The sequence below is a fragment of the Rhagoletis zephyria genome, unplaced genomic scaffold (genome assembly GCF_001687245.7).
Source record: "Rhagoletis zephyria isolate East Lansing unplaced genomic scaffold, Rhagoletis_zephyria_1.1 Rzeph_scaffold_04748, whole genome shotgun sequence".
Classification (NCBI taxonomy): Eukaryota; Metazoa; Arthropoda; class Insecta; order Diptera; family Tephritidae; genus Rhagoletis; species Rhagoletis zephyria.
In genome coordinates, this window is record NW_016161831.1 from 1 (window position 1) to 12,608 (window position 12,608).

General features: G+C 33.4%; 1 protein-coding gene across 3 annotated transcripts in view; it reads right to left on the reverse strand.

Annotated features, from left to right (window-relative positions):
- Nucleotides 1-650: 650 nt before the first annotated feature.
- LOC108371175 (uncharacterized) overlaps nt 651-12,608 on the reverse strand; it is a 36,011-nt gene continuing 24,053 nt past the window's right edge. For 2 of the 3 annotated variants that reach the window (XM_017626684.1, XM_017626685.1), the window contains exons 3-7: nt 11,927-12,111; nt 11,522-11,667; nt 7,793-7,846; nt 1,215-1,326; nt 651-918 (exon numbers count right to left, since the gene is read on the reverse strand). In XM_017626684.1, the coding sequence (XP_017482173.1) occupies nt 713-918; nt 1,215-1,326; nt 7,793-7,846; nt 11,522-11,667; nt 11,927-12,111 (703 nt within the window). In that variant the 3' untranslated portion in view covers nt 651-712. The remainder of the gene's footprint in view (nt 919-1,214; nt 1,327-7,792; nt 7,847-11,521; nt 11,668-11,926; nt 12,112-12,608) is intronic. The other variant, XM_017626686.1, reaches the window with a different exon arrangement.

Consider the following 12,608-nt stretch of genomic DNA (forward strand, 5'->3'; position numbering starts at 1 on the left):
ACTAATCATGGTTTCTTCGAAATTAATCATTTTTCAAAATGATATAAAAAAAGACTTCTCTTATGCCCACAAGTCCAGATATAGCTTTGATCTTGAGGAAAAAATGTGTACCTATGCAAATGAAGCGGGATGTAGGTCTGTAGGAATCTATTTATTTTGTTGTTGGGCTTATAAGAAAGGAGAGTTGCGGTGAGGATAAGCGATTGAGGGAAAGTTCATTTAATTTGTGTGAAAATCGTACTAGGAACAATTTCTTATGCCGAATTTCCACTAGGCATTAAAATGACAAAAAATGTATGCCAATTAAAAAAATGCCATGTGGATGAATGAGGCAATAATTTTTTAATGCCCGACTTTGGCATTTGCCATTTAATGCCTAGTGGAAATCCAGCATTAGATCACTGTATTTTTGAGAACTAAGCCTCATTGACAAAAAAAAAAAAAAATAAAAATCTATTGCAATTTTTATATGCTTCAGACTCTGCGAAACCTTTGATATGGTTTCAATGATTTATAAAATTGTTTGGCTTTTACAACTCACACATTATCTTTGTTGATAATAAAATTATTGATATAACCTGCTCAAGCAACTGGGGTGTATGTAATTGCTTCCTTGAGAGTCATACACTGATTTTTGGCACTGATCAATTATGTTTTACAAAGCGCAAGTTTTGTACATATATATCAAAATTTTCTTCAGATCGCTTTGGCTTCAACCGTTTTTTATTCCATATTCATATTTTGCTATTTTACTCACTCTGGCATTCATGAAAATGAAATACATCTGCATAAAGGTGAAGATCATCTGTAGCAATGGATTAACGCCGATCAAAATGTGATGACATGGCGAGTCAAATGGGATTTCGAAGAAAGAACCGAACTCCAGTCCAATGTAGATCATGGCGCCCAAACCAAATGCTGTAAAATGGAGAATAAATATATTTTTTGTAGAAAATTAATGGCTATGCAAAGAAGCTTTTTTCGTTACTTGGCATTCTTGGTATATAATTGCTAAAGTTTTTTTTAATTTATAGAATTTTTTATGGATTTCAGTAAATATTTATATATTTCCTTTTTATCATTGCTTTGATTTTACTTTATTTTACGTTATTTAATTTCATTTTATTTAATTTTTTAACCGACTTCAAGAAAAGAAGAGGTTATCTATTCATCGTGTATATTTTCTTTCTTTTTAGTTTTTATTTTCAACTTACCAATGGCGCCCACACGCAAAAAGAAGCTACCATGTGTGGGATCACTGTGGGTTGTTTTGCGTTTTCGTACATTCTTCGTAGTAACAGCGACCTCAGCCTCAGCCTGCGAATCCTGTGAGTAATTATTTATTTAAAAAAATTACATTATTTATGCATATATTCACGTATGAAAGTTTTTATAAGTAGTTTAAGGAAACAAAAAAAGTTCAGTTAAAATTTCGTCAGATATGCTATATATGTTAGTACCTAAGTATGAAAAGTTTAGTTTAAGTAATTTGGATATTAGTAGCATAATATACTTGTTACGGGATGACATGTCAAAGGATTCTCTACAATGTGTGATGGGTGTGAAGTATCCTAATTGCTGTTGCGCTGATTTCTACAAAGTATTTATAAGTGTTTCTATTAATTCTAATACTTCAAAGGTACGACATGCATACTTCTAAATACCTGCTGACAAGACACAACGTACGAGTAATATTTACATACATTTGGCACGTTTAAAAAATAGCATGTATGCTTACATAAATCAGGAAGTGATAGTTTTGGGAATCTCTTAAGAAATGTATAGACCTTCTAATCAAGCGATTAGTTAGCTGCTAGACCAAAACGGGGAAGAAACTAAGTTATGATTACCAAAATTACAAACTCAAACTCCCAGAGGGCAGCGTAAAATAAGCAGGAATTAGTATTTATATATTTAGATATATTTTGTATACCAAAAACTATTAATAATAATGGATTGGCCGAGTTTCTCTTCCGAAATGTTGGCGTGCGCCTTGATGTTGTCACACAAAGGGGAGGGGCGACTGCTATTAGAAAAAAGTTTTTCTTTTTTAGGATATTGGTCGGAAAGTGGACCCTGGGAATGCTATCGAGCACTGCTAACAACTACACCACTGCGGCGACCTCAAAATGTATTATAGTTACAAAAATCGGTCTGGTCTTGATTTAAAGGTGATATAAAAGAATATATCTAAAAACTTAAATTAAAATAAAAAAGTTTTAAAAGTAAAAACTTATATTTATGTACATATAAATTTAAGGCTGCATTTTATTACACAATACCTCTAACTGATATTTAAAGAGCCTTAAATTTTCAAGAAAGATTTTTTTAATATGAATTTTTGAAAAAAAATTTTTGCAGACTCTAAATTAAAAATACGCGGCCACTGTGGCTGAGTGGCTAGAGAAGCGTGCTACCACTCCGTAGGAATTGGGAAAGAAAAAAATTTCAAACTGCGGTGTCAGGCAGTGGCACACCCCCAAATGTATTTCTGTCTTGAAATGCGTTCATAAAAACCATTTTTGAAATCGTAGATGCCAAACATTTAGAAAAGTAGTAGTAATAAATTAATTAAAATTAGTTTACATTAAATAAAAATATTTTAATATAACTTTGAAATAAATGTTATTATTTTTTCGCAGTACTTAGTTATATGAGAAAAGAAAAGTTCTGACCGAAATTCAACCAACTCAAAATTGTTGATTCCAAACATGGCGATTCGACATGGATTAACCCATGACTTACTAAAAAATTGCATGAATGCCTTTTTGCTTAGCATCTTGAACAAAAGATTTCTCAGCATCCTAAGATGAAGAAAAGGGATCTTTGTTTACATTCCTCGTCCTTGGCATTGCGTTCAAATCGAGGTTCAAGTCTTCTTCTGGCCATTCCCTCTACTCCCAAGCCAAATCAACTCCAGAAGGAAAATGTCGATTCGGATTTGGATCGACCTCTGACTTAAATCAGGAATACGAGTGGAACAACAACAGCCATCACTTCAAAAAGAAAAATCTGTTGGCTGCAAAAACTTCACCTTAAACAAAACCTGACCAAAATATTGCGTCTTCGCTTCCTTATAGGAATCGCCTGTTGTAAACGGCCTCTCAACTAATCGATTTCAACTTTTGATGCAAGAAATCGCCTCATGAAAACACCGTATTAGGCGCTATTAGTAAAGATATGATGCTTAGAAGCACTGTTTTACTCATTCGGAATATTAACTTTCTAGTTCACATGAGTCCACCAAATGCAAAATTTAACCCAGCTTGCTGCCTATTTACATTTTACAACACCAAGGCCTCCCCATTCGCACCTGCTTAATCACTTCAATCACTTTTCCTTACGACTTTTTAACAATTTTTCGTTTTCATTCAGCTCGCTTGGTTGCAATTTGTCTTGGCAGTTTTGTATGTACTTGTTTGCAACAACAACCACCACAACACATTATACTTAGCTCAAACAATTATGGCAATTTGATGCTGAGTGGTAATTAATACTAAATGTGATGTGGCCCAAAAAGGGGGCGGCGCAACAATGAGACATTCATAACCAATGCGTTGGAGCCAGATTTATTAGAGTCAACAGACAGACATTGAGAGACATACGCCAGAGCAGAGCAAAGTTTTGCAAACTTACGCAAACTTTGTGGCATACGAAGCAGAATACACACATAGGTATGTACAAACATACAAGCATATGCACTTAAAAATGCACACATCCCGAACTGTGGCTGACAACAGTGAGTTTGAATGCAACTGACAGCAGTTAGTAACTGGCTGACTGGCTGACTATTTGGCACACTCACTCACTGCATAAATGCTTGACTTAACTCAGCTGGCGCACTGCACTGTCTACTTGGGTGGTGGCTGATGCTTCTAAACGGGCTGCTGTCGCCACCTCCGCCAACAACTCTCGCTCAACGCAGCAACATCTTGCTTGCCACTTACAGCAAGTGGCCACAACTTTGTCTGTGTTGCAATAAATGTGATAAATTTTGAAATTTTCGCGGCTTCTCTTCGCAACTTTGCCGCAAACATAGTTACATACATACGCATTACCGCAAAATGTGATTGTAACATAAAAGTTGTTTTTTTTCATATTTTGATATGCATTGAATAGATTTATGAAAAAAGTTCAAGAAGAAGTATGATAGGTTAGGTCTTACTTATTACTCGTATGTATGTATGTAAGTAAGCTGCAGTAGAGACAACTTTTTCAATGCGGGCATTGATAGAATAAAACTTATGTTTTCCTTAAAGTTTGTTTTTGAAGTTTTTATTATTAAATATGCAAGTTTATGAGTTTCTGCAAATCAAGATTTATGCTACAAAGCATTCGCTGAAATTTATTTAAATGAATGAGACCACAATCACTGAAAGTCCGAAAAACTGCTAGGCAAGTCTTATTGAAATCTATTGATGCAGAGCACTTGATTTTTCTCTTATCAATTCTTAAGCATTGTAAAATGTTTTGTTTTGTTGATACTGAAAATACATATCGACGGCTTGTATTCAATACCCTTTATTTACAATTTTCACAAAAATGAGATTCTGCTTTAAACCTGACCTTCTATATCGCTTGTTAGAAAAATTTGCGATTGAATTGCAAAATTTTAATTAACATCAGTGATGACAATTTAATAAGTCACGGATGGGTTCCAACTTCGTTTTAAAGAAAATTAAAAAAAAAAATTAATAAAGGACAAAAAGTTTCTTAAAATTAAATGAAATTAAAAAAATATACATACGTTTCTTCTTAAAGCTTAGAATTTCACTAAAAAAAAATCTTAAAAAATATTTTTTATTATTTCTGTTGCTTGAAAAACACTTTGCTTTTGCTATAAATATTCTTGAAGAAATAAATATACGAATATTTTTTCTTGAAAGCTGCAAAATGTAAGGTTTTTTTATAAAATAAAATTTCTTTTAAATTTCTTGTGTGCCATTTTGTATGAATTTTCGGTTTTTCTTGAGACTGTAAACAGCTGTTAAAACAATAAAATCTAACAATTAAAAGAAAATTAAATTAAAAAACACAGAAAAAAAGTTTTTAACAATTAAATTAAATTAAAATATATGTATGTTTTGCAAAACCGCCTATCTTGCGGCACTCAAATTTTACAGGAGAGCAGAGTGCAAGGTACAATTATGAAAAGTATTGTCTTCCCAGAGAGTTTTGCTTCACATCGAAATTCGTGCTCTCTTATTTTCATTTTGACGCATTTCAATGTTGATTCTTTTACTTTTAGGTGGATTTGCTTTTGATTGTCGCTCAATTAAATTTTTATAATTAAAAAAAAAGAAAAGAAAAAACCTTTGAAATTAATTAAGCAATAAAAATTTTTGTTTTGTTTACTAAGCAAATGTTTATTTATTGCAAGTTAAATAAGTTCTCTGCAAGAGGGTTTGTTAAAAAAAAAAAATACATTGACATATATGGTATACTAGATCGCTCTCACCCGCTTCGTTGAATGTATGAAATTTTTACGTGCTACATTAGGTATTAATTAAACTCAACATACTTAAAATATGCAAAAAGCAGGAGATTTTAAATTTTTTAAATATCTTCAAAATATATTCAAACTAAAACTATCTTAAACCTCTCTCTTGCGAATACTTTTTCCTACTTATGTACATGTAGTTTAGAAATGAAGCCATTTCAAAATCATTTCGATTGATACCCATACTGCACATTATTAAACTAGAATTGAATGGGCTATAAAACTGTGTACTCCAAAAGATTTGAAATTTGGGTGAAAATTCGTTGCGTTTTTTTACATATAGTCTTTTAAAAACTTTTAAACTTGCGTCTATGTGAGTTTTGTTAGGGAATAAACTGTCTTTTAATTGAAAATTCCTAAAAATAAATAAATAATTATGCGTGGCACACAATATCAATTTGAAATGGGCCAATACTGTATATTAACAAGCTAAGCTCACAAAAAATTTCAATCGATCTGACGTATGATAGGTTTTTTGGTCATGAGCTCTCCGTCCAGATGCTCTGGTAACACCATCTTGTATGAATTCGCTTTGGAACTAACATAATCCCTAAAAGTACTACTATACGCATATCTTTGGTGTGAATTTTAAGGTTAAGGCTTTCGATAGGGTAAAAATAATTGGACTCAAATTTCATCTTTCAACATTTTGAATTTTCAGTATCATTTAGAGATTCAACGTGAACGCGGTGTTGTTCTTGATCCACATTTTGAGATGAAATCAATTTACCTATTTGGGAGAAAAATCGTAGTACAAATGCATTCTGTAAAACTAACGAACTATTTCAAACTGAAAACTTCTAAGGCTTCAAATTGGTCGCTTCTCTAAGTTTAAAAAAAAAACTTACGTCCCGAAAACGCCCCTATCTCAGAATTTGATTGAAGTTTTCCTGATCTCAAAACGCCCTATCTCAGCTGGCGATTCAAAAACGCCGTATGTCAGCACATTGTCAATATATTTCCATTTGAGATAGGGCGTTTTTGAACCGAGTTCTGAGTCAGGTTGTTTTTCAACAAAATTCTGAAATAGGGCATTCTTCAATCAAATTCTAAAGTAAACCGTTCTTGAAAAGTTTCCTGAGATAGGGCGTTTTCGAACTAGCTGCCGAGATAGGTCGATCTTCCACTCAGGTGTCGATAAAAAAAAATTAAAGTATAGACATATTGGACCACCGAAACACACTTTTGGTGGAACTGATTAAATTTAAAAGAAACATGTTTTTTGGTTAACCCTAACCGCGTTCTGCGTTCGCCCCCGCCTGACGCCTAAACTAGCCTAAAACTAGAAAAGAAACCGGTTTTCCATAAAAAATTAATTAACTTTACAAGATTTACGTGGTTACGAGGCACAGTGGGACGTCCCCATATAAGCTGCGGCCAAAAGTAGTAACCGTGCTAGAAATTTGCTTAAGTTTCGTATATGCGCTGCTCGGCACTTAGGAATGAAGAAATGTGGGAAATGGTAAAATTCAACGCGCTACCACGCCCACAGCTCTTGTGGGCGGAAATAGTAAATGTTATCCGATTTTGATGAAATTCACAGCATATGATGGTTTTAACGAGAAAAGCATAAATCTGAAAGATCGTCAAAATCGGTTCACATTATCGTCCAGTAATTCTAGAAAAACAGGCGCAAATTAAAAAAAAAAATATTTTTTAATGAAGTTCGGTGTGCCCTGCTCGTTTAAGCCAGAATTTTCCAACTTGGAAGATAATAAAGAATTTCGACGAGAGAGCATGCTTGACTAACTATGCATTGGCTGGCTTTTTTAAGCCCAAGTGACTGAACCATCTAGATTTGTTCCAGTTTTATACGAGTATCAGACAGGAAATGCTTATCCCATAGTCATGAGAATCGACCCTAAAACCAGAACCTCTTCAGAAGTACTGGACGGTATTATTTATAAACTACAAGTAGATATTCAAAGTACGTTCAAAGGTTAGTATTTACATACAACCACTTTGAGTATAAGAAAAAGAAAACATAAGATCACAGATATAGTGAGAGAAAAGCCAAATTCATACATAGAATAAAAGGAAAATTGAGCATTTGTTAGGCACTCAAGTGCGTAAGCAAGGAAAGCCAGTTGAAAAGGATAGAGATATAAAAAAGCAGAGAAAAGTATGACGATGCCATTCCACATTGAGTTAATAGGTACGTATATATGCAGGTGTACTCATATTTACGAGTATTTAGTTGTTATACGAATTTCTGTAGATACATATTTAGTGTTATTTGATTTTGTTATTTTCTCTTGTTTGGTTTTGTATTTCTGTTGTTGTTAAGCATACCTGTAACGTCAAAGACTGTCGTACGAGATCACGTTTCTTAACCGGATATCGCTCCTGCCGACGTTGGAGTGAACGGATCAACGATTTAAATGCGTATTATTTTGTAGTCAGGATAATGCAAAGCACACGCAGCATTGTTTGCATGTGTACATTTGAGTATGTGTGTGCGTGTGTGTGTGGATTTTCATATGTCATTGTATTCAGATTATTCAGATTATAATGTTGCAGCACATTGGTTTATATATGTATGTGCGTGTGTGCGTGTGTGCAGTAGCATCAGCGTAGTCGCGGCGGGATTAGGCATTATTTGGCAGGAGCATAGAATTTGATAGCCAGCCATATTCATAGCATTGAAGAGCAGCAGTGTATTTGGTTTGCATTTGATTTTTTTGTTTTTGAGAATATATGGGTTTCATTATTCAATTCATCATTTTTGTAAAGCAGTTTGCACAGAGGTTTTTTCGAGGATATAGCATTGCCAAGATGCGGAACATTCAAGACAGAAATTATTTTCGTTTTTTTTTGTTTTTTTTTTTTTTGATTTTGCGCGCAGGTACATATTTTTGTGAGCGCATTTATGTACAGCATTCGTTTTGCGTTTGTGTTGGTGAGCGGTTTGGGTTTTTTTTTTTTAATTAATGCACAAATTTTTGTGTATGTGTTGGCAGTAGCAGGCGGTAGTAGTGTACATACATACATATATGATTAAAGTTGTTGTGGATGATGATGATGGTGATGAAAGGTAGTAGTGAAAAAATTAAAAATAAGGATGTAAATTAATATTACATATAGAAATAAATAAAAATAGCATTTCATATTAGAAAACAAATAATTTAACGCTGAAGATAGAGATTGGCAATTATTTTTCCTTTAACTATGAAAAAAGATGATCAAATGTAGTCGCGGACCGTAAGACATATTAGAGAAGTACACGAACAAAAATAATAATTTGTATATTAGACGATACCAGGAAAAAGGTTCGTCGTACATCCCTGGCAATTAAAAAAAATTTTTTTGGGCGAACGTTGGGGTCGGATCGCCTTCTTAAATTTTTGGTCATATCTTCGGCATTTACAGTCGGATCTTAAAGTATGATATATCTATGTTCTCGCCTGGAGGAGATAATTGTTTTTTTTTTGTTCCCCAGCTTATTGTCCTTAAGTACCACGATCTCTTACTTTTCCAATAGACTTCAGTTCTTCTCAACCTAATGTGCCGTCCTAATGTCAGTAAATTAAATCGCACCAAAAGTAATTAAATTTTGCTAAGCTAGTATTTTAATTATTCGAATAGAACTATTAAAAAACAATTGTATTGGCTAATGTAGGTGTCACCCACCGCCAAATATAAAACAGCAACTCCAAAGTTCAGCATAAGAAAATCGGCATTGCCTTGCAAAAATAATTTAGAGTAAGGTTTGTATGGCGAACTTTTTTGTTTGCTCGGTAAGGTCGTACGGTCTAATGTACATACATACATTTAGCTTGCTCCTAAGCAATCATAAGCTTTTTAATTCACGCTATGGAGGCAAATGTATAATTCTGCAGGGCCCGTCTAACGTTTTCTGAAACTTAACTTTCCGCTGAAAGAGTTCTTGTGCAATTGAAGGAGATAAAGGAGAATTCGTAGCAGAGCCTGGGACAATTTCGAAATCGGACTAATGAAATTATTATTTTTTTGTTTAATATTTAGCAAATCGTTCGAAAATGATCATGAAATTTGTTCGCATTTTGATCCAAATGATCCAAATGGTTCAAAAATTACAAAATTGCATGGCGTAGTTACCTATTTTTCATATCACTTTTTATACGTTCTAAGACGCAACGAAAATTATATTTTCTACGTAACTTTTTTGAATTTATACCATTCAAAGAACTGTTTATTTTTTGATAACCCAAGCATAGTTTAATTAAGGCCAAAACTTGTTAAGGTGCGGTTAACCAAAACTCAAATGCCACTTTTGCTTCAGTGCCTAGAGACATAAACTTTTAATTTTCCGAGCGCGTCATACATTTGGCTCTCTTTTTATTTACAATGTATACTTCGAAAGAGCAAAATACAAAGAGCCAAAAAAAAGTAAATGTTTCCTGCTTCATTTTCAGCCAACTCTCTGATAAGCCTAACAGCCCGTTTACACGACACGGTTGCTGGTCGCATAAAATGTAGGTAGCAGCCAAAAAAAGCATTACTTCTACCTTTAGGAAACAGCTCTATATTTGGATTATATGTTGTTGAAAAGTGAATATAGTTGTAACTGGTGTGGAGAAGTGGATTTGTTTACAATCATGTGGAATTTTACGGTATTAGTCCCGGATCGATAATTCACTTCGAACGACTTCAAAAGCAGGACTTCATCATAGGAAGGTTAAGCGCTCAGTGTGGTGGTATTTAAGTGTTAGGTTGCTTTTGTACTCCTACAAAGGAAACGAGCAAACAATTTTGATGATAACTATCGACAATTGGATGCTTTGAATAAATACATCATCCAAAGTAGTTGTGTTCTATTACGTCAGCCAGAGACCACACCTACATATGTATATCTGGCGACTAGTTAGTCAAAAATTATTGGAACAGTATAGTATTAAATTTTTTCGCCACTAAAGGCAAGTCTTCCAACGAATGGGGAATTATGAAGCTCACCGAAAAATACGCAATGACTTCGCCCATGCTAATTTATCAACTTTAGTCTAGTCTTCCTCTTAATGTTTTGAAACCAGACCAAGAAAATTCAACAAACTACTGAATATGATGTATTTTAGAAATATTTTCCGTCATCCCTTGTCAAATTTGGTTTGGAGACAAAGTGATTTTCGTTCAGAAGGATACATCATATCTACTCCTACCCTGTCGGAAGTACCAAGAAATAAAATGAGAACTTCTAAATAGTTAAATATATAAATGAGAGAGGTATATTTTCCCATAGACCTTGCACCAAGTCCAAAGTCTAGATCCCCAAGAGGAGACTCGAAACAGATCAAGCAGAGAAGTCAAACATTTCACAAAACGCAGTTTTACTTAATTTTTTTAACACAATGCATCTTCTCTAATGTGCTCATTGAATTTTTTAATTAAAGAAGATTATTTCGCTTTTATACTTTTTATTTTTAACAAATTTTTCTTTCTATTCAAATAATATTTTTCATCCTTAATTTAATCCAAATATTAATTCAAAAACAATATCGGTTCTGACAATGAAACCGCAGAAATTAAAAATTGAAAATTAAAAAATGATGTGACAAAATCATGAAGGTAAACAACATTAAACATTAAAATTACCGCTAGTCCCCAAATACAAATTACAAAAGCCACACAACGTAAGCGCTAATGGATTAAGTAATGAACAAAAGTTAAAGTAATTACAGCCAATTAGCACACAATTACCTACAAGGCCCCCAAAGAATTTTGAAATACATAAAATTTTCAGCTTCAACTGCACTTGGCAAAAAATATTCGTGCACTTGAAATAGTATTAAAAATTCAGCTAGGGTGTGTGTGCTTGTGTGGGGAATTTCTTACTTTCAGAGAGGGTAACTGAAGGCTGCTAAAAGGTGTAGGGATGTGCGTGAGACGGACATATATGTATGAGAGTTTATGCGAGGAAAATACACACAAATTACAAGTTCAATTTTCAATGTATTTATGTAAACAAGTGGAATAATAAAAATTCTTCAGCCGAACAAAAGGATTGAAAAAGGAAAATAAATAATTTTTCTTATAATAAAAACAAACCTGATATGGACTCGGTTTGCCGGTTTTGCCAGAATCCTTGGAACCCTTCGCATCCTTCGAATCGGTTGGATCTGGTAATTTTTTCTTTGATTTTTTATCCTTTGGTGGTGATTTCGGTTTACTGCCGCCATTACAGCAGGAACTCTCTGTGGCATAAGAAGTAATGAAAGCAGGGGTAATTTTTAATAAAACAGAAACTGTGTTGTTAATGAAAACTCAAACTTAATAAAAGGGGAAGAAACAAGGCAGATAAAAAAAGCTTAATAACTGCTGCGAACGTAAGAATAAATCATAATTAATACTTTTCGTTTTTTTATTATTACATTATTTAGTGTACATTTTTTTAGTGTTTTTTTAGTTTTTAGTTTTTTTAGTTTTTTTTCTTTTTGTTTTTTGTCAACTTACCCTGCAACAGGAAGCAAAATACATACAATAGGAAGAGTATGCTGACACCATACAAATACGTAAAGAATGTTTCATAGTAGAGCACTGGCAGACGGTGGGTTGTCACATCGCTAATCACATAGGCAATGCAGACAACAATCAAAATGATGGCATACACCAAACTGGTGACGATGAACAGCGAGGTCCTGTACAAAGCCAAAGCGTTGGGGAAATGAGAAAAAAAATGTGTTGTTATATTAGCAAAATTAGCATAAAATTTGGTTTAGATAATTTGAAGATAAACTACGAGCAAAACCGAATAGTTTGCCTGTGTTAGTAATTAATTGTGCACGAACCCAAAATAATCCAGTAATTGTTTTTGCGTTTTTAATTGAATAAAAATTTCAGAGAAATACATACATATTTACATCTAAAACACTTTTCAGAGTTGCACAAACGCTACATGCAAATTATGAGTAAGCACTATATATATATATATAACAAAAATTCTGCTTCTTATGAAGGCGCAATTTTTTCCACTAAGCCATCTATTCATAACGTACAGTGACTCAAACAAATGACCACGTGTTGTTTTTTTAATATTCGTAATGTTTTTGGAACTAGATTTTTTTTATTTTTCTATAAAAATTCCGTCCAAGCTTTAGCGAAAACCAGACAAATCACAGTTTCAGACTATATACGA